Below are 26,324 nucleotides of genomic sequence, written 5' to 3' on the forward strand. Positions count from 1 at the left end.
TATGAGCACGGTTTTACTTTTTAGTATTTTGTAGACAGCCTAGGTTACGTACTTTATGAAACGATGCTTGTAGGAATTTACTGAGATTCCCACCCACCCCCTTAAGAAAAGGCGGCTCCTTCCTCAAATATTATGTACTTTGTGGCACGTCTCCAGATGCAAGCAATGTCGTCTATTTTCGGTACAACTAAATCTAGGAAAATGATTTACTGCAACACTGAAAACTTTTTAGGCAAATTGTGGGAATTTAGTCTCTTCCTCCGCTCCAACCCTCTGATTGGATTAGTGCTCCGTGTATTTTGTCTTCCAGAACATGTCAAGGAAACTAAACAATCACTACTAACGGAAGCCTTAACAAAAGTACAACTTTTAAGAGAAGCCATCGATTATTTTTACATTCACGGATTTAGGAAATCTCTTAATTTGACAATTGTGAGCTTTTGAAATGTAAATTCCTACTGCCAAAGTTTCATTTCTATAAATGAGCTACTGTGCTTTGTTGTGTCTTGGCCATATCCGCAGCAGCGGGCAGGATCTGAACGGCTCTAAGCGCCCAAGTCCCCTCCAGGGATCCTCGGAAACCCACAGAGGCTCGGAGCCAGGTGTCTAATAGGCCACAGTTCTCCAGGTCCTTCTGACAAGAAAAGATAAAAAGCGATACAGACAGGAAAGGGTGCAGCTAAACCACTCCGCCCCGCCGGTCACCTGGACGGACGGAGCCCCGCCCCACGTTGGCTCGCTTCCGGCCGCTCTAGCCCTCCATCTTTGCTCTCTCGGTCCTCCCGGAGGAGGGGCGCAGGCGCGCTGGGGAGGGCTCAGGGCTCCGCGTGGGGGGGATTAAAGGTGCAGGCTACTGGAGGAGTGGGCGGGGACCGGAGGAGCCGTGGAGCGCGGGGCGGGGCCCAGAGGTCGCGTCGTGCGGGACGGGGCGGGGCTGAGGCGAGGGGCGGAGACCAGGCGGGAACATGGGATCAGTGACAGGTGGAGTAGATACGGGGCGGAGCTCAAGGGAACTGGCTGGAGGGCGAATTGGGAGCAGGGATGGGGGCGGGGCGGGGCCCAAGGGCGCGTGCGCAGTCTCGGGGCCCCGCAGTTGGGCCGTGGAACTCGTAGAGTGTTATGGCTGCCACGTTTTTCGGCGAGGTAGTGAAGACGCGGTGCCGCGCTGGAACAGAGGACGACGACGAGGAGGAGGAGGCCAGGAGAGAGACACCCGAGGACCAAGAAGTCCGGCGGCAGCTGGGGCGGAAGAGGTGAGGCTCCCAGCGCGGGGAGCCGCAGGCCGCGGGTCCCTGTAGGTGGTTCGCTGCCTGCGGGCCCGGGACGAGTTTGCATCGCAGGTGGCCTCTGTCCCAGCCACCCCGCCGACCGGGGTACGGTCAGCCGATGCACCAGGGTACCCAGGGCACCCCAGGTACCCAGTCAAGGAGGTCAGCCAAGCAGGCCCCAGGGTTTGCTGATGCTCCCTTAGATCAGCCAGTACTGCACATGAATCGTGAAAGTGAAACCGGCTGAGCTCCCTCGGCTTCGGGTACGGCCTTTTAACTACCTCCAGCCTCTCATTTAGCTTGTACTTAGGCTTGGTTTCTTGCGGACTGGTAAACTGATCTTTCTACTATGTTGAAAACGTGCTTCACGTTGGCCAGTATATTTGGTTTGTAAACATTACCTCAGGTCCCCTAGAACCACTTTATCCCCCCAACTCACACTTCACTTAGTATGTGGCTTAAAAAAAAAAAAAAAAAGCCAATTCCTGAAACTTGGAGGAAAACCAAACTAACTGCCATCGAGTCGATGCCGACTCATGGTGACATGGTGAGCCTATAGAACAGGGTAGAACTGCCCCTGTAGGTTTCTGAGACTTGACAGGTGTTGGAAGCCCCTTCTTCCGTGGAGCTGCTGTTAGTTTCAAACCGCTGACCTGTGGATTGCAACCTAAGGTGTAACCAGTAAGCCACCAGGACTCCAAAACTTGGAGAGACTAATAAGATTACCCCTGCCATAAAAATCCTGTAATTCAACAGCTATCAAGATTTTACCACTCGTTTCATTTTCCTCGTCCCTAAGTGGCTCACAGATATCTTCACCCCTACAGCTTTCAAATGCACTGCAAATGAGCACACATATGTACTTATGCTCTTATCACTTTAAATAAAAGTAACTAATTCCCTTATCAGCTTGGCCATATTTATCTGCTGTCTCAAACATTGTTCCAATAGGTTTGTGGGACTCTTAATCCAAACAAGGTAGAAACATTACTTTTAGGTGATTTGTCTCTTGAACCACTTTGCATTTATAATTTACCCCCCTCTCCAACCTTTTTTGTAGCCCTATTGAGAGACTGTTTATCCTGCATGTAGCACATACCACATTTGTGGGGTGGATGGGTTTGTCTGATTATGGCACCATTTTACATGCACAGCCATCATCTGCCTGGCCTGGCGTCATCCCCTTGAGTGGCGACAGAGCAAACTGTTGTGATCCATAGGGTTTTCATCGATCTTCAGAAGTGGATCACTAGTCCTTTCTTTCTAGCTCATCATAGTCAGGAAGCTCCACTGAGACCGGGTTAGCATCATAGCAGCATACCCTCCATGGACAGATGTAGATGCCTGGGAGTCGACCTCTGGTCTTGAATTTGGAAGTTGAGAACGACAAATGCTGTAATCTTGAACAGGTGGGGAATGAAATACCTGGTGGATCTGCTTCGGAAAATCAGCCAATAAAGATGCTATGCCTCGAGTCTTCCCTTCCGAGATCACAAAGAAGAGGTGTAACAATGGCCGAGCCTAGAAAGGCCTTGACCATATGCTTATTTGCTCCATGGACTGTGCCCGCTGCGTGCCCAAAGACAAGGCCATTAAGTTTGTAATACAGAACATAGTGGAGGCCGAAGCTTTCAGAGACATTTCCAAAGCAATCGTCTTCAACGTTTTTGTGCTTCCCAGCATTGGGTGATGCTACGTGATTGTGTGAGTTGGGCCGTTCACAGCAAGGTGGTTGGGAACTGATTGAGTGAGGCCCAGTAGGACCGAAGCCTCCCACCCTGATTCAGACCTGCAGGTGCTCTTGCACCACCGCCTCTAAATCCTATGTAAAGATTAGAAGCTGAAGAAAGAAAAAACCTGAATGGAAATAAAATGCAAAACATTTATTATTATTTAAAATACTGTGGACACTAGGGAGGTATTTACACTAGAAGAATCAACCATGCTAGGTCTCAAGGGCAGCATTGACCCAGCGGTGAAGCTCAGAAGGCAGAGGGGACTAGGAAAGAAGAATGAAGGGACAGAGTAGACCCAAGTAGGAAGTAGGCAAGGAGCTGTTCCCTTGCGGGGACTGCAGTTGGTGTCACAAAACAAAAGGGGATGTGAATTGCTGCATGTGTTCTTTCGCCCCAATCACCAGGGAAAAACAGTCCTACCCTTACCCACCTACAGATGACAAAGGCCCGTCCATTGTGTATGATGTGGCTTTGAGTCTGGGACGCCAGCAGCAGCATCTGCTACCTGCATTTCTTATAAAAGGTTGTACCCTCGACAGCAGCGGTTCTCAACCTGTGGGTCTCGACCCGCCCCCCTTTGGGGGTCGAAAAACCCTTTCACAGGGGTCGCCCGATTCATAATAGTAGGAAAATGACAGTTATGAAATAGCTACGAAGATGATGTTACAGTTGTGGGTCAGCACAACATGAGGAACTGTGTATTAAAGGGTCACGGCATTAGAAAGGCTGAGAAACACTGCTCTAGAGGCTTGGTTGGATTCAGGTTTAGAATTCTGATGTAAGAAAGCATCAAAGATGTGTTTTTACATCTATGGATTGAATTGTATTTAAAGCCTTTAAGATATAACAAGAGCAGATTAGGTGCAAATGGGAGAAGATGAAGATCACCAAAGAATGAGGGAATAGAAATTGAAAAGAGACAAGGACCTCTCCCAGAGCCAATACCAAGACAGAGCCCTCCTCTAGAGCCATGGTTCTCACCCTTCCTAATGCCGAGACCCTTTAATAGTTCCTCATGTTGTGCTGACCCACAACCACAAAATATTTTCACTGCTATTTCACAACTGTAATTTTGCTACTGTTATGAAACGGGCAATCCCTGTGAAAGGATCCTTCCATCCCCAAGGGGGTCGCGACCCACAGGCTGAGAACCGCTGCGCTAGAGCCTAGATCCCCATACTTAAGTTGGCCTACTGCCCCTTCTTGGAAGAGGGCAGAGGTAGGGGGTGGGGGGGCGCAGATTTTCCCAGTGTCTCACCACCACCCCTTCCCTCAGGGCATTAGTAGCTATGTGTAAGATTAAGGGGAGCATTGGCAGTCCCCTGGTGACGGGTTCCATCCTGGGCAGCAGTCTGAAAGCTCAGCAGTAGTTTGCAATCACCAGCTGTTCTGCAGCAGCAAGACAGGGCTTTCTACCTCGTGAGCTTCTACCTCCATGAGCAGGCACAGCCTCCAACACTCGGGACTGTTGTCCCCGGCCCTGTCGGCTCGGCTCCCTTTGAGCCGGCATCCACTCTTTGGTAATGAGTTTGTTTTCTCTTGTCTCCATTAGGGAAGTCCGGCTCCTTCGAAGACAGACAAAAACCTATTGGGAATGTGCCCTGCTGGAAAAGTATCCTTGTTCTAAGTTTATAATTGCTATAGGAAATAATGCAGTAGGTAAGTAAAAGTGTGCAGACATTTTGTTGTGAGCACATAGTCGGAAGTTGCTTATTTTATTGTTTATGAGTTGCTTTTGCTTTGAAGCAACTTAAAATAATTTCTTATTATTTTATTTTCTTATTATCTTGCAAGATTGCACATGTTTGTTAGGTTTTTTTTAAAAGCTCTGGTTATGTAATTTTTCTTCAGAGTGAAATCTGTCCCTGAGCTTATTGCTTACGTGGTACCATCTTTTTCAGGTGAGAAAAATAAGATTTGAAGAGAATTTTCCTGGCTTTAGGAACCTATACACTCAAAGAACTGGTGCACTGAGGTCCCCAGGGTTCCTTACACCCTCTCCTGTGGGGGCACACGTGGAATAGCAGAGGCAGTGTGTTTGACCCCTTGGGAGCAGTGGTTCAGTTAACAGGCTCTCTTGGGAACATATGGTAACTCTAAAAATAACAATAATACTTGCTAGAACATTTTTCAGTACTAAATTCTAAGGCCTTTACACATGTTAATTTCCTTGATGGGTTAAAGGTAGAACATAGTAGAACTCAGTTGGAACAGTGTGTGTATGTACAAACTTGTATCATTTCAGGGATTTACTGCCTCTGAGGAGGTCACTTGGGAATCCACTCAAAGTCCCTTGTCCCTCAGGGCATCCTAGCCACTCTTAGAACATAGTCAGCATAGGTTGCCATCGAGTTGATTGTGGCTCTTGGTGACACTATCACAGTAGAATGGCCTCTACAGAATAAAATCTCTGAGTTTTTGGGAGCAGAATGCCAGGCCTTTTTTCTGATATAACTATGGCTGGACTTGAGTACAGTTCTTTGAAGCAGCCAACCGCTTCACGTGTTTATGTCACACAGGGACTCCAGAACATAAAAATTAGTTGGCAAATGACCACACTAGTTCTTTACAAATGGAGTATCTTGTTACCTCATATTTTGTGTTACAATCACTATTTCAAAATAAAACAAAAGGAAAAACCTGTTAAAAAAAGAAAAACCTGTTAACATACAACAGACACCAGGGTTGAGGCAAGACTGTAACGTTGTGTCTGATCGTTAAGGTTTTGTGTCCGCTTGCCTGCGCCTTGATTCTCGGGTTTGGCAATCACCGTGTTGTTATGATTCGGCAGTTGGGTAATGATGGACACGACCTCTGAACAGCATGGGGGTTAGGGGTGCAATTGAAAATTTGCTTATAATTCAAGAAATGTTGGGAGTTTGGGCTTAAAGTGCCCTGCCTGCCTGCACAGTTTGAAAGCGGGTCTTTGGACTCTGAGCACGCTGCTACGTGGGGAGTGGGAATGTTGACTTACTCAGGTGCCGTTCTCAGCTTCCCCAGTGGAGAGGGTTCCAGTCAGGGCAGGGTCAAGGGCTGTCAGTAAGCCCAGTCTCCATTTCTGGCTCTACCATTGCCTTTACTTGGGCTGTGATGTTTCCCATCTTGAGGACCTCAGTTTAGGTAGGTGCTCTTGAATGGCTCTTTTGGCTTTAGAAGCTTAGCGTACTCTGAACTCATTTTTTAATTGAGGAAAAAGAAAAGGTAACTTGCTTAACGAAGCACTAATTCATGCACGTTGTTTTCACAGCATTTTTATCATCATTTGTTATGAACTCGGGCGTCTGGGAAGAAGTCGGTTGTGCTAAACTGTGGAATGAATGGTGTAGAACCACAGACACGGTCAGCCTGTCCCCCGCAGAGGCTTATTGTGTGTTTTATCATCTAAAATCAAATCCTTCGGTATGTTGAATCTGACTCTAATGTTCAAAGAGCTGTTATGAAGCCTAGTTTATGTACCATTGTCTTCGTTTCTGATGCTGCCGTAATACACAAAGTGCACATGAGAGGATTTTAGGGAGCAGAAATTATTTCCTCACCATGCTGGAGGCTAAAAGTCCAAGTCCAGGCCCTGGGCTTGCGTTAGTCATTTCCTTCCTGCCTGTGGTTCCCTAGAGTTTCCCTGGTCCCTTGGCCTGTAAATCATCCTCAGGTGGCTTCTGTCATCCCCCTGTGTACCTGTGTCCGTGCCTCATTGACTCTTTTTATAACTCATGAGTGATTAGGTATAGGACCTCTCATTAACATTACTAAAGAAAACCCCTATTTTCAAACAGGAGCACATAGATAGAAAGGCCAGGCATTCAGCTCATATTTTGGGGATACAATTCAGTCCATGGCATTGCTTGTTTGAATGCTCCACTCAATTATTTCTACTTGTGGCCTGAGGCGTTTTGTTTGTAACCAGAAACCAAACCCTTTGCCATTGAGTTGATGCCTACTCATGGGAACCACCTGGTTTAGGGTGGACCTGCCTTCCGGGGGTTTTCTGAGCTGTAACGTGAAAGGAGGCAGGTTGCAAGATCTTTCTTCCACACTGCTCCTGGGCTGATTTGAACTGTCCATCACAGTTTTGGTTAGTTGTCCGTCACAGACCATTTGTGTTACTGAAGGACCTGGGAAGTAATTCCATTTTGGTTACATAAATAATAATCTGCAATATGTGGTGTTAAGGTTCCTCTGAAATTTTGAAATAATTTTGTTGCAACCAGGCTGTAAACATTAGCTATTTAAAACCTTCCCTCAGCAAGTGTGATGTTGGGGCAAGAGGAAAGTAAAAGGAAACAGAGGAGAGACCTAGGAAGCAAAACTATGGATAGAGGTATAAACGTGTACATATGTAAATATGTTAATTCATAAACATAGAGGTACCGGTGTATGTACATATATTTATATGGCAATACATTGAGGTATTTGACAAACGTTGGGCCTCTGTTCAAACCCTCCCTCAATGCAAGAACACTTTGTTCTAACAAATGCTCAACCTTGTGACACGATCCCTGAAGACAAAATGGGTGCACGTGCAATTATAATGAAGAAAGCTGATGGTGCCCAGCTATCCAAAGATAGAGCGTCTGGGGTCTTAAAGGCTTGAAGTTAAACTAGCAGAGAAGCAACAAGCTCACATGGAAGAAGCATACCAGCCTGTGTGATCATGAGGTGTCTATGGGAACAGGTAACAGGGATCAGAAGACTCAAAACAAACAAACAAACAAACATATTGTTGAGAATGAGGGGGGTTGGAGCAGAGACCCCAAACCCATCTATAGACAATGGGACATCCCCTCACAGAAGGGCCACAGGAAAGGCATGCGTTAACCAGGGCGCAGGATAGCACCGATGAAACACAGTATTCCTCTGGTTCCTGAGGCTTCCTCACCCCCGTTAACACTCCACCCCTCCCCCCACACATGCACTATCATGACCCCAGTCCTGCCTGTCACTTTGGGCTAAACCCGAGCATGTACAGTGGTACAGATAAAAGCTCACAACACACAGAATCCAGGTCAGATAAACCCCCCAGGAACAGAAATGAGAGTAGCAATACCAGGAGGGTAGAGGAAAGGAGGGGAGGAAGGGGGAACAGATTGGAATGATGGACACATGACCGCCCCCTTCTCCCCACCCCCTCCACCTCGGGGACAAACAACAAAAACCGTGGCGGGAGGGAGACAGCAATTGGCGTAACATGAAAATAATCATCTATAATTTATCAAGGGGTCACGAGGGTAGGAGAGGGGGAGGGAGGGATAAACGAGGAGCTGATGCCAAGGGCTCAAATAGAAAGTGAATGCTTAGGTAATAATGATGGCAACATATGTACACATATGCCTGATACAATTGATGTGTGGATTGTTCTAAGAGCTGTAAGCCCCCAATCAAACGATCTTAAACAAAAACCTGCCCTCATTCGGAAAATTCTTTTAGCTAGTAGCTCTAAACATGAGAAATAAGTACGCTATGAGAACAGGAGTTTGCTTTGTTGCTGTCTACCCAGTGTTTAGGCTTACTAGCTCTTAACAGAAATTCAGTAGATGTTCGTCAGAGAAGTTTATGTTGAATGCATTGTAAACACCTTTCTGTTGGCATCAAAATTCCACAGTGGCAGAATTTACCCTGATATTTCAAGCTGACCATGCTAAGTACTTTTAGTACAATTTTTTTAAAGAAAAAAACAGTCATGGAGATCTGAAAAACAATTCCCGACAGATCGACGTGTGTAGAAACACTTGCTACACAATTTATCATGTTAAAACATGCATTTTAGAATGAAGAAGTTGGTAGACTCTTCAGTTTCTTCATCACCTTCAGTAGCTGGTGTGTACATTTGAATAATTCATCAACTGGACTTTTAGGCATATAGATAGATACACGCTGATCATAGACAGCATTGTACTTGAGAGAAGTCTTAAAATGCTCTCTGATGAAGAATGCAACACTATTCCTCTTAAATTTGTTATTTTCGACATAAACTATACGACTGTCAGATTGAAAATGGCCAATTCCAGCCAATTTCAGCTCAACTAAGGCCTAGGAACTTTTTGTGTTCTGTTTCAATTTTGATGACTTCCAGTTTTCCTAGGTTCACACTTTAAACATTCTTCTTTCTAATGATGAGTCAGTATTTACAGCTGTTTTTGCTTATTATGAGTCATGCCCCACTAGCAAATAAAGCTCCCTCCCGAAAGCTCCTCTCTGTCTCAGAGGTCAACGCTACTTGGAGGCAGCAGCTTTCTGTCCCCTGTGTTGGACTGCCTTCCCACCTGGAGAGCTCTCCGAGCCCTGTATCACCCTGGCCTGCGACTCGTGAGGTTTTCACTGGCAGAGCCCTCGAAAATGTCCCGTCTCTTCTTCCTGGTCTGTCTTAGTCTGGATGCTCCCTTGAAACCTGTTCCACAAGGTGATCTTGCTGGTATTGGACAAGACTGGTGACAAACCTTCTAATGTCACTGTAATGTACAAGCCACTACTGTCTGATGGACTGACAGAGTATTGCACAGTGTATCCCATACTATTACCTTGTTTCTTAGAGTCAATTGTTAGTCTTGAAAACTTCAAAAAATTTGTTTTAGTTATATTCACTTTGCTTCTATAACATGTAATCCAAAGTTATTTAATTTAAATTTCCCCGAGAAAAACCTTTATTTTTTATTTAATTGTACTTTTATTAAAAGATCATTTTACTGGGGGCTCTTACAACTCTTACAATCCATACATCGGTTATCAAGCATAATTGTACATATGTTGCCATCATTTTTTTCTAAACATTTACTTTCTGTTGAACCCTTGGTATCAGCTCTTTTCCCTCCATCCCCCACCCTTGATAAGTTATAAATTATTATTATTTTGATATCTTACACTGACTGCTGTCTCACTTCCCCCATGGTTTCTGTTGTCCCCCTGGTGGGAGGGGGTGTATGGTTATTGCGATTGGCTCCCCCTTCCTCCCAACTTTCCCCCTACCCTCAAAACCTTTTTTAAAAAAACACTTTTTACTGTAATATTGTTGAAAGTTTACAGAGCAAAAGAACAAAGTCGTTTTTCATTCAATAATTCATTAGAATTTTGTTTCTTAATTAAGAAACTACATTTTCTTGTATCTATTCCTTACTGGAAAGTATTTATTTTAGAATTGTTACTGATGATCTGCCAGGAGACATTTCTGTTGCTGTGGCTAGTTGTACCATTTACGAGATGTCTCTTGATTATCCAGCACCCACTATGCAGGCGTACTTGCTTATGCATTGACTGGCTAACCACAAGGTCAGCAGTTCAGTACCATCAGCATCTCCTCAGGAGAAAGATGAGACTTTCTTCTTTTTAAAAAAATCATTTTATTGGGGGCTCTTACTGCTCTTATCACAATCCATACACACATCCATCGTGTCAAGCACATTTGTACATTTGTTGCCATCATCATTTTCAAAACTTTTTTTTTCTACTTGAGCCCTTGGTATCAGCTCTTTTTCCCCCTCCTCCCCCTCCCTCTCTCATGAACCCTTGATAATTTATTTAAAAAATTTTTCATGTCTTACACTGACTGCTGTCTCCCTTCACCCACTTTTCTGTTGTCCGTAACTCTGGGAGGAGGATATGTGTAGATCATTGTGATCGGTTACTCCTTTTCCCCCTAATGTTCCCCTTTCCTCTCCTGGTATCGCTACTCATATTGGACCTGTGGAATTGTGCCCAATCTGATCCCACCACATTGGGGTGAAACACTAAGGGCTTGCAACAGAACATCAAGGGGAGCAAAGCAATGAAGTCCCTCGGGGATACCAAAAACAGACTCTGGGCCCAGGGCATGGCACCCCATCAGACTCAACTGGAAAACACTCATAAACGTCAACAAACTATTGATAGGCTTTTCTCTTATTTTTGGTTATTTTTTGCTCTGTCTTGTTTTTGTGCTTGTTATTGTCTCTGCATGTCTATCTAGATAAGATAGACGGAATAACCAATCTGGAGGAGAAAACAGCAAGACCGATGGTTCAGGAGGGACACAGGAGAGGGCAAGGTAGGGGAAAGGAAGCGGGGTGTCAACAAACCTAGGGACAAAGGGGTGTCAAACCTGGGGGCAAGAGAACATCAAGTGATCAAAAAATGGATGGCGAGGAGGGCATAGGATGCCTGGTGGGGCTTGATCAAGGGAAATGTAGCCGAGAGGAAGTACAGATTGCTGAATGAAGGTTGAACATGAGGGTGGGACAAGAGGAAAGTAAAAGGAAATAGAGGAAAGATCTAGGACACAAAGGACATTTATAGAGGTTTAAATACAGGCGTGTGTATATGTATGTATGTGTATTTATATATATATATATATATATATATATATATATATATATATATATATATATATATATACACACACACACACACACCGTATAAGCTTGTATATAAGCTGAGTTTTTCAGCACAAAAAATGTGCTGAAAAACTGGGGTTCGACTTATACACAGGTCAGTGGTACCCCAGTGAGGTGTAATATCTCGCTCTCCCCCCCCCCCACCCCCACCCCAGGTAACAGGATGAGTGCCTGTTAATTGCGGGTGATTGCCGTTTCTCCACTGTTCATTCAAAGCCCCGCTGACACTGCAGGGCTTTGAATGTTTGTTTGCTCACATCTAACCAATCAGAGCCGTCCTATGACGTGCATCTTTGAATAAGCCTTTTAAAGACCGTGTGCGAAGGATGTGGCATGAATGGATGTCATCTGGTCAAGCCTGACTAACAAAAGGAGGAAATCTCATGAAGCCTGACATAGAGTTAATAGCAAAGTGGGTTCGCGATGCATGGGAAGACATTCCAGAAGACATGGTGCGATGTGCCTTCCAGAAATGTAGTATTAGCAATGCTGTGGATGGCAGTGAAGACTGCGCTTTGTATGCAAATGACAGCAGTGATGGTGATGATGGCAATCTCAGTGAGGACAGCGTCTATGACCTTACACCAGCTGAAGCTCTGCACTGGGATACGGATGATGATGAGGAATCCAGTTTTGAAGGATTTTAACTCTTTACATTTTAGCTAGGTTGCTGATTGAGCTCAGGGAATAGTACTCTTAAGGTATCATTGTTGATACCTTATTGTTCTTGTTGAACCTATTTTCCACTTACTGTGCTGGTTTACTAATGTTAAATGACTTGTCCTTTTATTTATGCTTTATTATTTAAAATAAATATTTAAATACATTACCCCACTGATGTCTCAATTTTTAGTAATTTTATTTTCATTTGTTTTGATTATTGAAACTCACCAATAGCTTCTACATTTTCCACCCTAGGCTTCTACTCAAGTCAGTCAGTTTTTCTGGTTTCCCAGGAAATAATTAGGTCCCTCAGCTTATACTCGGGTTGGCTTATATTCGAGTATATATGATATATGGATAGGGAAATAGATCTATGTCCATATATGTATATGTTAAGTATTAAGGTAGCATAGCAGACGGACATTGGGCCTCTTATTAAGTACTCTCTCAACCCATGAAAACTTTGTTCTAATAACCTGGCATTCTGTGATGCTCACCTTCCTTACAAGTCGCTGAAGATAAGGTGGGTGCATAAGCAAATGTGAAGAAAGCTGATGGTGCCCGGCTATCAAAAGATACAGCTTCTGAAGTCTTAGGCTTGAAGATAAAGAAGTGGCTATCTAGCTGAGAAGCAACAAAGCCCACATGGAAGAAACACACCAGTCTGTGTGGTCATGAGGTGTCAATGGGATCAGGTATCAGGCATCAAAGACCCAGAACAAAAAAATCATATCAATGTGAATGAGGAAGAGCGCAGAGCAGAGACCCAAAGCCCATCTGTAGACAATTGGACATCCCCTTACAGAAGGGTCACAAGGAAGAGATGAGTCTGTCAGGGTGCCGTATAGCACCGATGAAACATACAACTTTCCTCTAGTTCTTTAATGATTCCTACCCCCCATTCTCATGACCACAACTCTACCTTACATATCTGGCAAAACCAGGACATGTACACTGGTATAGATAAGAGCTGGAAACACAGGGAATCGAGGACAGATAAACCCCTCAGGATCAATAATGAGAGTAGAGACTATCTATTACTGTAACAATTTGCAGTCTCAGACACCCAAAGGGCAAGTTCTAGTTCCATCCTGTCTTATAGGGTCTCTGAGTCAGCATCAACAGTGATTTTGGGATAACTACTCATCTGACTTTCTCGTCCTAATACCCATTTGTTCTTCCTGTGCTTTCTCTTGGTCATTGGATGTCATTGTTTCTGGAAGCGTTTTGATTGACAAGGTGGTTAATCTCTGTGGACAGTATGTCTGTCTGATCATTAATCATTAGGAATCCCTTTATGGCATTGCCAAGTGTTCACTCCCTACTGTTCAAACCCATAGTCTTGAACTTGGCTTATTAAAACCATTACCATCTTCACCGGCACCAGCACTGTGTTAGGAGGTGATCCACACTTAATTTTTTCTTTTTCCATTTCCTAAGAGTCTCATATAATTAAAAGAATCTTTAAAGTGTTTTTATTGACATATAATTCATATATCATACAACTCAGTGGCTTAATCATTAAAAGAGTTGTGTAGTCATCACCGAAATTTTAGTCACACCTATATGTTGGTAATGCTGAATTTGTCTTCACGGTGTGGCCCGCAGGTGGCAGTAGGACTGGTTCTGTCAGCCCTGCTCTGTAAAGAAGGGTCCTGGTGCTATTTCTTGGCTGGTGGTACGTGTGCTTCCGTCCTGGTAGCTCATGTGACAGCTGCCTTGGCCCTCTGCTCAGTGTGCACTGTGTTCTGATAATAATCGCCACTAGTGGCCCAATTTTTAATTTTTAAGGAGAAATAAACAGGCCAGAAGCAGATGTAGGAAAACAGGTGCTAAGTGTTAGTTTAAGATTCACATTATATGGTCCAAGTTTGATGTGGTCATACACTTTATTTCTTTAGATTTTAATTTTCTTGCGACTGGATGTTGCAAAAGATGCACCAATTCAACGATCCCTGCTGGTACAGTTCTTTGTAATTGCTGGCATTCTTTGCGCTGTGCACCAGTCTTTACTCTGTGACTTGTTCCTCTCCCAGAATACAAACTCTTTGCTCCACCAAGTGCCTGCCTGCCCTTCCCGCTGCTGTTCTTGATTTGGTTCCATATAGATATTTCTTAGAAGAGCAGAATGCGCAAGCACACTTTTTTCGTAGTTAAACTTAATTATTCCATTTCAGGGGATATTTTTGGTTTACGATTTAAAAATTGCTCTGGGCATAGCTTCAGGGGTTTACCCACCCTCCCTGGCACTGGACATGGTAGAGGCCAAGAGTATTTGAAAGTGTGGTTGGGGCACACGTACTCTTTTTTTGGCTTGGTACAAAACTTCGAGTTTTATTTTTCAGGTTTTTCTTTGCCAGTGCAGTTGCTATGTTGCCGAAGACCAGCAATTTCAGTGGCTGGAAAAGGTAAGGGGTGGTAGTGGTGTGTTCCCGATGGAGGGGGGTGGGGTGTGTGTGTGTGTGTGTGTGTGTGTGTGTGTGTGTGTAGGGGTGTGTGTGTGTGTTCTCCAGGAGAGGTGTGTGTGTGTGTGTAGAGGGGTTTGTGTGTGTGTAGAGGGGTGTGTGTGTGTAGAGGGGTATGTGTGTGTTCTCCAGGAGAGGTGTGTGTGTGTGTAAAGGGGTTTGTGTGTGTGTGTGTAGAGGGGTTTGTGTGTGTGTGTAGAGGGGTTTGTGTGTATGTGTAGAGGGGTGTGTGTTCTCCAGGAGAGGTGTGTGTGTGTAGAGGTGTGTGGAGGTGTGTGTGTGTGTTCTCCAGGAGAGGTGTGTGTGTGTAGAGGGGTTTGTGTGTGTAGAGGGTGTGTGTGTGTGTAGAGGGGTGTGTGTGTGTTCTCCAGGAGAGGTGTATGTGTGTGTGTTTGTGTGTGTAGAGGGGTTTGTGTGTGTGTAGAGGGGTTTGTGTGTGTGTGTGTTCTCCAGGAGAGGGGTGTGTGTGTGTGTAGAGGGGTGTGTGTTCTCCAGGAGAAGTGTGTGTGTGTAGAGGTGTGTGGAGGTGTGTGTGTGTGTGTGTTCTCCAGGAGAGGTGTGTGTGTGTGTGTGTGTAGAGGGGTGTGTGTGTGTGTGTAGAGGTGTGTGTGTGTGTTCTCCAGGAGAGGTGTGTGTGTGTGTAGAGGGGTGTGTGTGTGTGTAGAGGGGTGTGTGTGTGTGTTCTCCAGGAGAGGTGTGTGTGTGTGTTCTCCAGGAGAGGGGTGTGTGTGTGTGTAGAGGGGTGTGTGTTCTTCAGGAGAGGTGTGTGTGTGTAGAGGTATGTGGAGGTGTGTGTGTGTTCTCCAGGAGAGGGGTGTGTGTGTGTGTGTGTGTGTAGAGGGGTGTGTGTGTGTGTTCTCCAGGAGAGGTGTGTGTGTTCTCCAGGAGGTGTGTGTGTGCGTGTTCTCCAGGAGAGGTGTGTGTGTGTGTGTAGAGGGGTGGGTGTGTGTGTGTAGAGGTGTGTGTGTGTTCTCAAGGAGATGTGTGTGTGTGTGTGTGTGTAGAGGGGTGTGTGTGTGTTCTCCAGGAGAGGTGTGTGTGTGTGTAGAGGTGTGTGTGTAGAGGTGTGTGGAGGTGTGTGTGTGTGTGTAGAGGGGTGTGTGTGTGTGTTCTCCAGGAGAGGGGTGTGTGTGTGTTCTCCAGGAGAGGGGTGTGTGTGTGTGTAGAGGGGTTTGTGTGTGTGTGTGTTCTCCAGGAGAGGGGTCTGTGTGTGTGTAGAGGGGTGTGTGTTCTCCAGGAGAGGTGTGTGCGTGTTCTCCAGGAGAGGTGTGTGTGTGTGTGTGTTCTCCAGGAGATGTGTATGTGTGTGTAGAGGGGTGTGTGTGTAGAGGGGTATGTGTGTGTGTGTGTGTAGAGGTGTGTGTATGTGTTCTCCAGGAGAGGTGTGTGTGTGTGTCTGTAAAGGGGTGTGTGTGTGTGTCTGTAAAGGGGTGTGTGTGTGTAGAGGTGTGTGTGTGTGTGTGTAGAGGGGTGTGTGTGTAGAGGTGTGTGTGTGTGTGTGTGTGTCTGTAAAGGGGTGTGTGTGTGTGTGTAGAGGGGTGTGTGTGTGTGTGTGTGTGTCTGTAAAGGGGTGTGTGTGTGTGTGTAGAGGGGTGTGTGTGTGTGTGTGTGTGTGTGTATTCTCCAGCTGCCGTTTTTTGTGCATTCATGATCCTCCCCATTGAAGCCCTTGCAGTCAGATATCAGGGAGCAAGAGCAAGTATGTTTCTTCTCCAAAATATTGGAGGAGTTTGCTATAGACTAGAGAGAAAGAACTTGTGTATTCAGCACGATTAATTCCACGGATACCGTCAGCTGTGCACGAAGGGCTGCAGGATGTAGAACTATAAAACATGCAGGATGCAGAACTATAAAACAGTACTTTCCTTACTGCAGCTTGTTATTTTGTCAGAAACATAGACAGACTGCCCACGTGAAACAGCAGGCCATACCGAGGGTGGGAAACTGCAGCACGGACGGAGGGCCCGCAGGCAGCCATGGAGAAGTGAGGCTGAGTACAGTACAGCTGTCTTCCAAGGGGCCATGTGCGCAGCTGCCCGTCACCCTAAAGCCCGTGGTTGCCTTATCGTCTGAGCATTTTTCTCACCATTAGATGGCATTAGATTGAGTCTTCACTTTGTGGGAAATTATTGGAGTAAACCATGTCACCTGACTCGTAATTTAGAAACGACTCATAATTTTGGCAGCGGCATTTCATTTGTAAGCGCAGCTTGTGTGTGCATGCAGGTCTGCTCTATGGGGTCACTCTGAGCCAGGGCGGACCCTCTGGCAGAGTGAGCTTTGGTTGTGTGTGCACGCTAGGGAGGAGACTAAGTGGTACCAGGGAGAGTACTAGATGTGGCCTTGTGAGTAATGGGCTCTCTCTTAATGGGAAATACCTGGTAGGAAATGCATATGTTATTTTTAAATATTTTAAATCTTATCATTCAGATTTTATTTTATTTATTTTCCAACAGTTTATTGGGATATAATTCATATATCATACAGTTCAACAGTTCAATCAAATGCATATAGTATTAACTTTTGCTATTAGCAGTGAAATTGGCTTTGCAAATAATTTGTGGCACATGATAGAAAACTTTCTGTTGAAATATTTCTTAAAATATTTGTAGACAATGTACAGTGAGCCACAGTCTAATTTTTCTTGAAAAATAGCAGCTTGCTTTATTTTTATGACCATAGATTTTAAAAGCTGGAAGGGCCCGTGGGAATCCATGTAATCCAAGCTCTTCAAATCACAGATGAGGACTTGGGGGGTGGAGGATGATGAACTTGGGGACGTGCCAGTGATCACCAAACCCAAACTCACTGCCACCAAGGCCATGCCAAGTCATAGTAACTCCACCGGACAGTGGAACTGCCCCTGTGCCCACTTCCAGGAGTCTTAACTCTGGACGTGAGCAGAAGCCCTTCTTTCTCCCAATGAGTGACTGATGGTTATGACTGCTGACCTTGGAGTTAGCAGCTCAACTCGTAACCACGATGCCACCAGGTCTCCTTTGCTTAGGATCAGAGAGACTTTAAAATAATAATAACGACATTTTTCAGGCCTGGGTGGTCAGTGAGGAGGGAGAGAACGAGCACCATGAGTGCTTTCGATCTTTGGCAGGCATTCAGAGTCGAGTAACTCTGTCTTGCAGTTGTTGCTCTGTGAGCTTGGTTGTACTTTTGTTTAATCTAGATCCTCTTAGAAGAGGAAGGTGACTTGGAGAAGACCGTGTGACTAGAAGTGACAAAGTGCTTACCCTTCCCATTGGATAAGTTACTGGGGTGTGTGTGTGTGTGTGTGTGTTTGTATGTATGCACACATGCGTGCGCACACATTCTATAAGGAAAGCATATGTTTTGTTTTTAATTTGAGATCAATTTTGTTTTAGGTTTTTGGCTCTTGTCCAAAGAAGAACATGCAGGTGACAGTTCTCACAAGTCGCCACATCACTGATTATAAAACCTCAGAATCTACATGCAGCCTGCCAGCTCCTTTCCTGAGAGCCCTGAAAACACAGAATTGCAAGGAGCCTGTGTGTTGTCCACTGCTAGAACAGCCGAATATTGTACATGATCTCCCGGCAGCAGGTAGCCCTAAAATAACTTTCACCTGCGGTAACATGCTGTCTTATGATTGCTTGGTTGGTACTTAGAATTACAGCTAGAATATTGATGACTGTTCGTTAATGATTGATTGAAAACCATTGTACTGTATATTGCCCAAAAGCCTCAACTCTATTTGGTTTAGCTTTAAAACTTTACAAAGGTATCTTATGGAAGCCGCTCGGATTTCTTAACTTTTATGTTTCTGAGTTGCTCTGATTCTTTTGTTCCCTCAGATATAAGCCAATGCTAGACATAAATTGTTGGTGAATGAAGAATAGGTAAAGTAACTTTTAGTTATCAAAAAAGGAGACCCTGCTGGCGTACTGGTTTACAGGTTGGGCTACTAACCCCGAGGTCAGCAGTTCAAAACCACCAGCCACTTCCAAGATGAGGTTTTCTCCTCCTACAAGATGTACAGCCTTGGAAGCCCACGGGGCAGTTCTACCCTGTTCTATGAGGTCACTGAATCAGAATTGACTTTGGTGGCAGTGAGTTTAGTTATTTTTATAATTATCAAAATAGGCTTCAGATTTGAATCTTGGTAGTTGCTTTAATATTTTATTTTTTAATGGTGTTATTTATCGTGTTCTAGCATCATGCCAGAAATTGATGTCCGTTTTCTCAGTAGTTCATACGTTATGTAATTTATTATTGTTTGGTAATCATTGTCCTCAAGAAGCTTTTTTTCCCCCATTAAATGTTAACAAGAATGCTTATGGTTAAATGTTTTATATCATACATTATGCATTTATTGTGTATAATTTATTTTAGTTAAAAAATTGTCTTTCAGCTGCTTGAAATGTACTTCTCATTGTTATGTCAGGAAATGACAGTAATTATATTTATTCAAGCAAGAGATCATGTAGGATATAAGTTGACTTTGAAAGCACATCTGTGTTCCAGATTAGCTCCAAATGACAGTGAATGCCTTGGTTACCAGAAACCACAGACAACTGGCTGTTTTTCTGTCAGTCTTTATTCTTTAGATTGACCCTGAGCTTCATATCCTGGGGAACATGATTGAGTGCCTTCTTCTTGTCTCTTCCCAGTTCTGAGCTACTGTCAAGTGTGGCGAGTCCCTGCAGTCCTGTACCTATGCTACACCGATGTCATGAAACTAGACCCTGTCACAGTAGAGGCGTTTAAGCCTGTCCTTTCCTCCAGGAGCCTGAAAGGTTTGGCAAAGGTAAATTTTTAACTCCGAACAAACAGCTGTGTTAGTAAAATGAGCTTAGTAACAAACACAAATGTGTGATATCAATTGAAGACATAAGCAACACTTGGGCATCCTCAGAGTAAGACATCCTAGTTTGAATTTGGTTGTCCCTCTTCTTCATAGACATCTAAAACTTGCTGGCTGTTTGGTTAGTGTATGATAGTTTAATGCTCTGAAATTAAATTCCAGAAGTCTCGCTAGGAAGATGGTTTGACTGTTTCAGATGTTTTTTTAACAAATTAATTTGGAAGGTTGTCATTTTTGAGAAAGGACTATTTGAGCCCTTTATTGATTAAATTATTGTAACATTCACTTACTTTTGCATGGAACTGGAAATGTAAAGGTGGGAAATTATGTAACACATACACACCTTGCCCTGTCAACTTTCCCCATAAAAATACATAAAGGAACATACGCACAAAATTTTGCCTGTAATTTCAGCTAATTTGAAGATGACACTTCTTTCCCTGAGAGATTGAAAGTCTCTGGACCTCCATTTTAAGAGCTTCTTCCTTAAAGGAAAGAGATTGTTAAACATAGTTACATACCTGTTTTACTCTGGTATGTCATTGTGGTAAGAAGACTGTTCTAAGTTATGGTAGAGATCGCTCATTTCACATGTATCAAAGTTAGTTTCCTTATCAGATTGTTAATGCTTTGTGGCAATGGACTATGCTTAAAATTATTGTTAGTTGGTATCCCCAGCTGGACACATACCTGGCACGCAGAAGAAAGTGTTCAGGAACTCTTTGTTGAATCAATAAATAGTAACAGTTAAGGCTGTAAGAGTCTAGAATCTCACATACTTGAAACGTAGCTTCCATTTTCATAGCTAGAATCATGGTTAATTTTTTCTGATAAGCAGTTCTTTTACATTGATCATCCTATTTGAAGTGTATATTAGCTAATAACTTCATTTGCTTAGATAAGTGATATGCTCCTCTCCGTTTAGAAGGAAGCTCCCTGAGGACAGGGACCAGGGGACTTGTCTCTTGTTATCTTGCCAGCCCTTGACGCTACCTGTGCTTAGCACGCAGGCGCCTCATAAATGCTCGCACTGGTTCTGAGCTGTGTAAGTCATTCTTCCTGTGTAGGGTTTAAAAGAAAATTTAGTGGTGGTAAATGAATAAGTAACAAAACACTGTCATTTCAAAATTCTTCACATGTCCAGTGCATGTTGATCCTCTGGTTCAGTCATTACCCTTATCCGTATCCAGAGGTTTCCATCATGCCATGAAGCTTAGCAGTCAAAGTTGAGCTCTAAAGTAGTCTTTGAAAGGAAGATTTGAGTAATTAATTAAACAACAATAAAAAACCACCTTTTCATTTTCCGGCTTTGAACACAGTGACTTGCTGGCGTGTGATGAACTGGTTTTGGAGGGTGTCGTTTCCTTGATGAGCAGTCAGTCGCCGGAGTCAGGCTGTGCTGTTGGCAGGGGCTGCTGCCGAGTTGGTTCTGACTCATTAGCGCCATCACAGCGGTCTGGGGTTGGAGTCCATTGTTGCTGAGCTTAGTTAGTTCACAGCTTCTTTCGGTTTTAAAGTGGAATGTGTTCAGCACAGTAGAACCACCGTAAGTATCCACTCTAGGGACACCAGGGTGCGGGGCTAGAGGCGAGCACGCACCACAGCCAGGAGGTGGTGTGCCAAGGATGATAAGCCAGGTGTTTGGCATGGGCTCAACCTGAATACCAGGTACAGGAAAAACAATCAAACTAGCTGACATCAAGTCAATTCTAACTTAATAGTGACCCTTTAGGAACAGGGTAGAACTCTAATCCTGTGAGTTTCTGAGACAGTAACTTGAAAAAAAATTTTTTTTAATAACGGTTATATTGGCACATAAATGACATGCCATATAATTCAGTAGTTCAGTAATATCAAGGAGAATTGTGCAATCATTACGGCATCAATTTTAGAAGCCCCTTCCCCCCATTAAATTGACTTTAAAGTGAGTTGTGCAACCACAGTCAGTTCTAGTGCTCCCTCCCTCTTCCCCCTTCATTTCTGTTCCTGAAGTCCCCTTTCCCTCCCTGTCACCCACTCCCCGTCTCTGCAGCCCTGTCAGCACTATGCATCACAAACTGGGACACCAAACAGAAACAATAAAAACGGGAAATTGAAATAAGGTAGTAAGGATAGCAATAATACCATAAAGACTAAAGTACAAATGAGTAAGACGGAAAAGACCCCCAGCAACATTCAGAAAGCCAAGGAAGAACTTTCTGTCACGGAACAAGGAAGAGGTAGTTGCGCCAGAGTCGATTCAGGTCGGGTCTCGAGGGAGGTCATCTGGCCAAATAGCTAGTTGGCTCCACATATTCAAGATGACAGTGGTCTCTGCCTGAGACTACGGCTGTTCGAGACTTGCCTGTGACTAGAGGAGATCCGCAAGCAGCTCAGTCTGACTAGATACTCTGCAGATGGGTGTGGGGCTCCCACTGTCCTCCGTAGCTTTCTACCAGTGTTCATAATTTTAGCTCGGATAATCTTCCCTTCTCTATATTCAGATTTTGTAATTGCCATCTTTGGGTCACACAAACTGGTGTGCTTCTTTTGTATGAACGTAGTTGGCTTCTTGTTTAGATGGATGGTTGCTTGTTTGAATATGCGCCGTTAAGACCCCAAACACTATTCCGATTGATAGCTGGGCACCATCTACTTTCTTCATGCCGTAGCACACCTATCTCAGTGCTCCTTTCATGAAGGTGAGTCGTGAGCAGGGACCTGTTACCAGAACCAACTGTTCTTGAATTGGGACTAGAGTTAAGTAGGAACCCAGATTCCATCTGCTTGTCCATGGGGTTTGCATGTCTCAGGTTTACTTTGGTGGTTGTAATAGACAATATCACAACCCTATAATATCAACTGCGTCAATAACAGCCATAAGCCAGCCAGCCAGCCAACCGAACACACACATCCAAAAAGAAAGAAAAACAAAAACAGAAAGCAAGGTGTAAGCGGGAAAGCAACGACCCATATAAACAGAAGTACAACACTGTCAGCACCCCACCCCACCCCCCGAGTATTCGATTACACTATTAACGATCATCATCCATTTTCCCAGTGACCCAGCACTCCAGACACTGTCGCGTAAGGAGTCCTTGGGAGTACAGTTCCACCTTCAGCTGCAGCCACACGTTTGTGTCTTACACAGTTAGCGCTCTCATTGGATTGGGCTCTGTTGACCCTAAAAATGGGGTTTGATGCCAGTCGGGGCGAGACGAACTCTTGACGAGAGTAGGAAGCCTCATCTTTTTTCCCTAGAGAGCAGCTAGTCGTTTCAAACTGCTCATCTGTGGTTAGCCGGCCAACTTGTGTAACCCTGTACACCATTAAGGCTCTTACTGGCTGTGGGGGAGGGGACAGGTCGAATTCTGTGGCAAAGGTTGGTGGAGAAAGGCCATTTAGCTGGGCTTGAAAGATGGTTGTGTCCTTGTGGCTGGAAATGTGCAGAGGGGTGAAGCTACGGGAGCATGTCCAGGCTGCATTTGGAAACAACAGTGGTGCCCTGCCCATTCCGTGCTTTCAGGTGTGGAAGGAGGTGAGAAGTGATGTGTGAAAGTGACTGAGTTAGAAAGAGGTACAGAGAGATGTGAGCAAGGGGAGGATGTGCTTCGGCATTTACCTGCTTGCTGTTTTATTTTTAATAAAAATGATTCCATGAGGCCATTAATTGTGGTTCAGTAAGAACATAAGGGTAATGAGGACAATGAGCACATGTTCTGGAACGGTGTACATAACAAAGGACACTTCCCCAGCTTCCCCCTTGAATGATCAATTCTCATTGGATACACTTTGTAGCAGAGTAATGTCATCTCCGTCCGTCCTGACTTTGTCTTAGCTTGCGTCTCTTCTGCATCATCTAAAACAAGGTGCATACACTGCTCCTAGCCTATGATCTAGCCCTCCGTCTGTCTGTCCACTTGCTCATGGAGCCACAGTTGAACCCGGGATCTCTTCTGCCAGTGTCTGGAGATGAGGCTGATGGGCCGCACTGTCGCCTTCTGCACTGTCTGGCCCTGACCACGGTACGCCATCGCGGAAGCTCCCAGAGACCACACTAAGCTTCACGATAGCTTAGAGAGGCTTGTTTTATTTTAAAGAGATGAAAGGCAGTGGGTGTCTGTACCATTTCGGGCCATTCTTTGGGGGTTGGGCTATATAAATTGCTTGTAACGGAATTCTTGCTCTCACTGAATTGATAGCAACTTTTTTTTCTTCTCCAGAATATTCCCCCGAGCACAGAGATGCTGAGGAAACTGATGACAACAAATGAAGTTCAGAGTAACATTTACACCTGATTTCCAAAATTGTTTTGTACTGTATGATATCTACTAATTCCTTGAATGGGAGCAGTGTCCACTTCTTTTTTGTTACTTTGTTTGTGGGGGGGCTGGTGAGGGGCATAAGGACAGAATAAACTTATTTTACATCCATTGTAGTTTAATGATTTAATTGAAGTAAAGTTCTCCTGTCATCCTCTGGGTGGCAGTATTGTGTCATGTAACTGTTTTGCACTGTGGCGCCCTGATAGTGCTGCAGGGCGGTTCCTTGTTAGAGTCCTTTGAGGCAACATCTTTGTAACTCCACAAGGACAGGGAAGGACTCTGCGGAAAGGTGGTTGTGGCCCAACTGAGGGGGCAAGGGGGTTAGATAGCTTGTTGATAATGTCAACAAGGGACCTTTCTTGTAGGTTGAGACCATGGAAATTAGGTATGTGGAACTCTGAAGTAGGGAATTGCCTCATTTTTTGCCAGCCCTCCTGGTTTAAAATGAAGCATTTGAGAAGCAGAAAGAAGTGCCAGTAGTGAAGTGAGTCTTTTGGACCCCAAGTTCCCTGTGAGAACCTTCTTTTAACCCAGGAGGCAGAAGTGTGACACTGGAAGACAGAGATGACAAGAAGCAGGGGCAGCAGGCTGCTTGGAGAGCTAGCTTGGCTGACCCACAGAGCTAGAGCTGAGCACGTTTGGGCTGAGGCTTAAAAGGTGGAGTGAAGTACCATCCGGGCATTTTGTAGTCGAGCCAAAGGAGCTTTGCAGTACTTGCCTGAGCAGGGCAGAGAGCAAGGGGTCACCTGCCTGAGAGGCTGAGGACCAGAGAGAGGGAGAGAGAAAGATGTGCCCGTGGCTGAGGAAAGGCTATAACTTCCCTAATAAACCCTGTAATCTCGCCTGTGAGTTCTGTGTGGTCTTTGCAGTGGGTGATAAACCCAGCAGAGAGGGAGAGAGTGCTATGTGGGTGGGCAGTGCTGGGTGGTGGTTGGTGTCAGAACTGCTGAGAGGAAGGTGGGCATGTCGGACACTGTCTCTTAAGAATCTGCCTGGGGCTGATCCTGATGGTGGGTCTTCCCTCCTTGTGAAGTGAGATGCCACCCTCACACCATTGTTGCAGCGATATAAAAGTTTAAAAGCTACCGATATGGACAGGTTGGATCGATACGGCAAAGTAGTTAAAGTTGGTCTAAAAATTCTTTGTGATATCTGAAACCTGTTGGTGAGTCTGAGTGTGTGGAGAATTTCCGAACCTTGTTTTTCATTGCTATCCAATATTATCTTCATTTTCTTGGGCTCTTTGCAAAAGTGAGCTCTAATCACCGTGCCCTGTCATGGTGGCTGTGCATTAAACTGTGGACCCAGAGTAACCGCCACGCTTCTTAAAGCACTAAGGGTAAGTGGAGGAGCTAAAGTGTTCCCGTGGAAAAGCGCTGCTTACCTTTTTCCTGCCCCTTTGTTCGTTCTTTAGTAAGTCACATATGACGGAGTTAAATGGAAACTCCAGATTTAACTGGCTGCTTTGGGTAGTGGTTGGAGATGGGATGAGGAGATAAATCTGTTTCCTAACTCCATGAGGAAATTTGGTCTTATTCATCATAAATTGTGGAGCCTTATATAAGATGTGGTTATAAATGTACCCTGATGATTGAAATGGAAGCGTTTGTCCTTGTTTCATGAAAGTATATATCTTCAGAAAGGTCTTAGCAGAGCCCCGAGGTGCACCTCATTTGCCCTGGCACTGGTCCCAGCTGTACCTGTGCAGAGAGCTGGTGTCATCAATGAGGAAGCGCCCTCTTGCCAGGGAGCAGACGATCCGCCAACTCACCTTGGCCCCTGCCAGGCCAGGTGACCTTGTCGGAGGCTGAAAACTGCCGCCGTCTCCTCATCTGTAAATGACAGCAAGGCCTGGGGACAGCACGTGACTCCGTAGGGAGGCCCTAACACTTTATGAATGAAGTGTGAATTAACATTTAATAATGTTACATAAACGCTGATCCTCCTCTGGGTGGTGTTTTTCCCCTGCTTAGTACTTAATGAGGAAGCTTCTCTTGGCTTACCGATTTGATTGGCTTGTGAGAGTCACACTATACAGATGGATGTGGTCTAAGGACCGTAACGTGGCGTTTTCTGAGGACAGGAGAATGTCTGTCTGTGGGCCAAGTACACACGCCTTTGTTCACCTGGTCCCACAGACAGGCTTTGGGGCGCCGACAGGGAGGAGCTAGAGCAGCTGTTTCCTGGGGCAGCTGACGTGGTCGCCCTCCATTCCTTCGCTGGGCTTCTGTCTCATTACTTCCCGAGCCCCCATTCTCCGCAAGGAGAAGTGGCTAGCCGTGGAAGTGGTTAGGAAGCCATGTCCTGGAAAAACCAGAGTGGCTGCTCTTGCTGGGAATTGTAGTTTCCTTCATTTTGGTGTGGAGCGAGTAGCGGACTTCAGCAGACTGAGAAGGCTCCGCTTTCAGTGTGGGAGTGGCTGATAAGAGACATCAAGTGCATCGTGGGTCCTATGTTGAGACCTGGTACTATAAAGGAGGGAGGCAGCATTGAACACAGGAGAGCCTGCTGCTACTGAAAAAGATTTGCCATTGGAAACAAGGAGAAAGCAGCTGTTTCTAAACGTTTCAGGACCACCGGCTTTTCTAAAAAGGGCAAATGATGGGAATATATGAGAAACTAGCTGACAGGAAAATTTAAAAGCTGCATTAAAAAGGATTTTGAAAGAAGCAAAAATTCAACCTTAGACTT

At 44.9% G+C, this 26,324-nt stretch overlaps 1 protein-coding gene and 1 pseudogene across 1 annotated transcript; one reads left to right on the plus strand and one right to left on the minus strand.

Annotated features, from left to right (window-relative positions):
• The first annotated feature begins 1,068 nt into the window (after positions 1 to 1,068).
• On the plus strand, positions 1,069 to 23,741 carry PSMG1 (proteasome assembly chaperone 1). Its single transcript, XM_075542287.1, has 7 exons — positions 1,069 to 1,253; positions 4,557 to 4,663; positions 6,252 to 6,403; positions 14,373 to 14,435; positions 17,870 to 18,068; positions 19,136 to 19,272; positions 23,532 to 23,741. Exons 1-7 carry the CDS (start codon positions 1,120 to 1,122, stop codon positions 23,604 to 23,606), a joined length of 867 nt encoding a protein of 288 aa, XP_075398402.1. The 5' UTR covers positions 1,069 to 1,119; the 3' UTR covers positions 23,607 to 23,741.
• LOC142438964 (small nuclear ribonucleoprotein E-like) lies at positions 23,080 to 23,342 on the minus strand (annotated as a pseudogene).
• Positions 23,742 to 26,324: the final 2,583 nt, after the last annotated feature.

The sequence above is a fragment of the Tenrec ecaudatus genome, chromosome 2 (genome assembly GCF_050624435.1).
Source record: "Tenrec ecaudatus isolate mTenEca1 chromosome 2, mTenEca1.hap1, whole genome shotgun sequence".
In the NCBI taxonomy this organism is placed as follows: domain Eukaryota; kingdom Metazoa; phylum Chordata; class Mammalia; order Afrosoricida; family Tenrecidae; genus Tenrec; species Tenrec ecaudatus.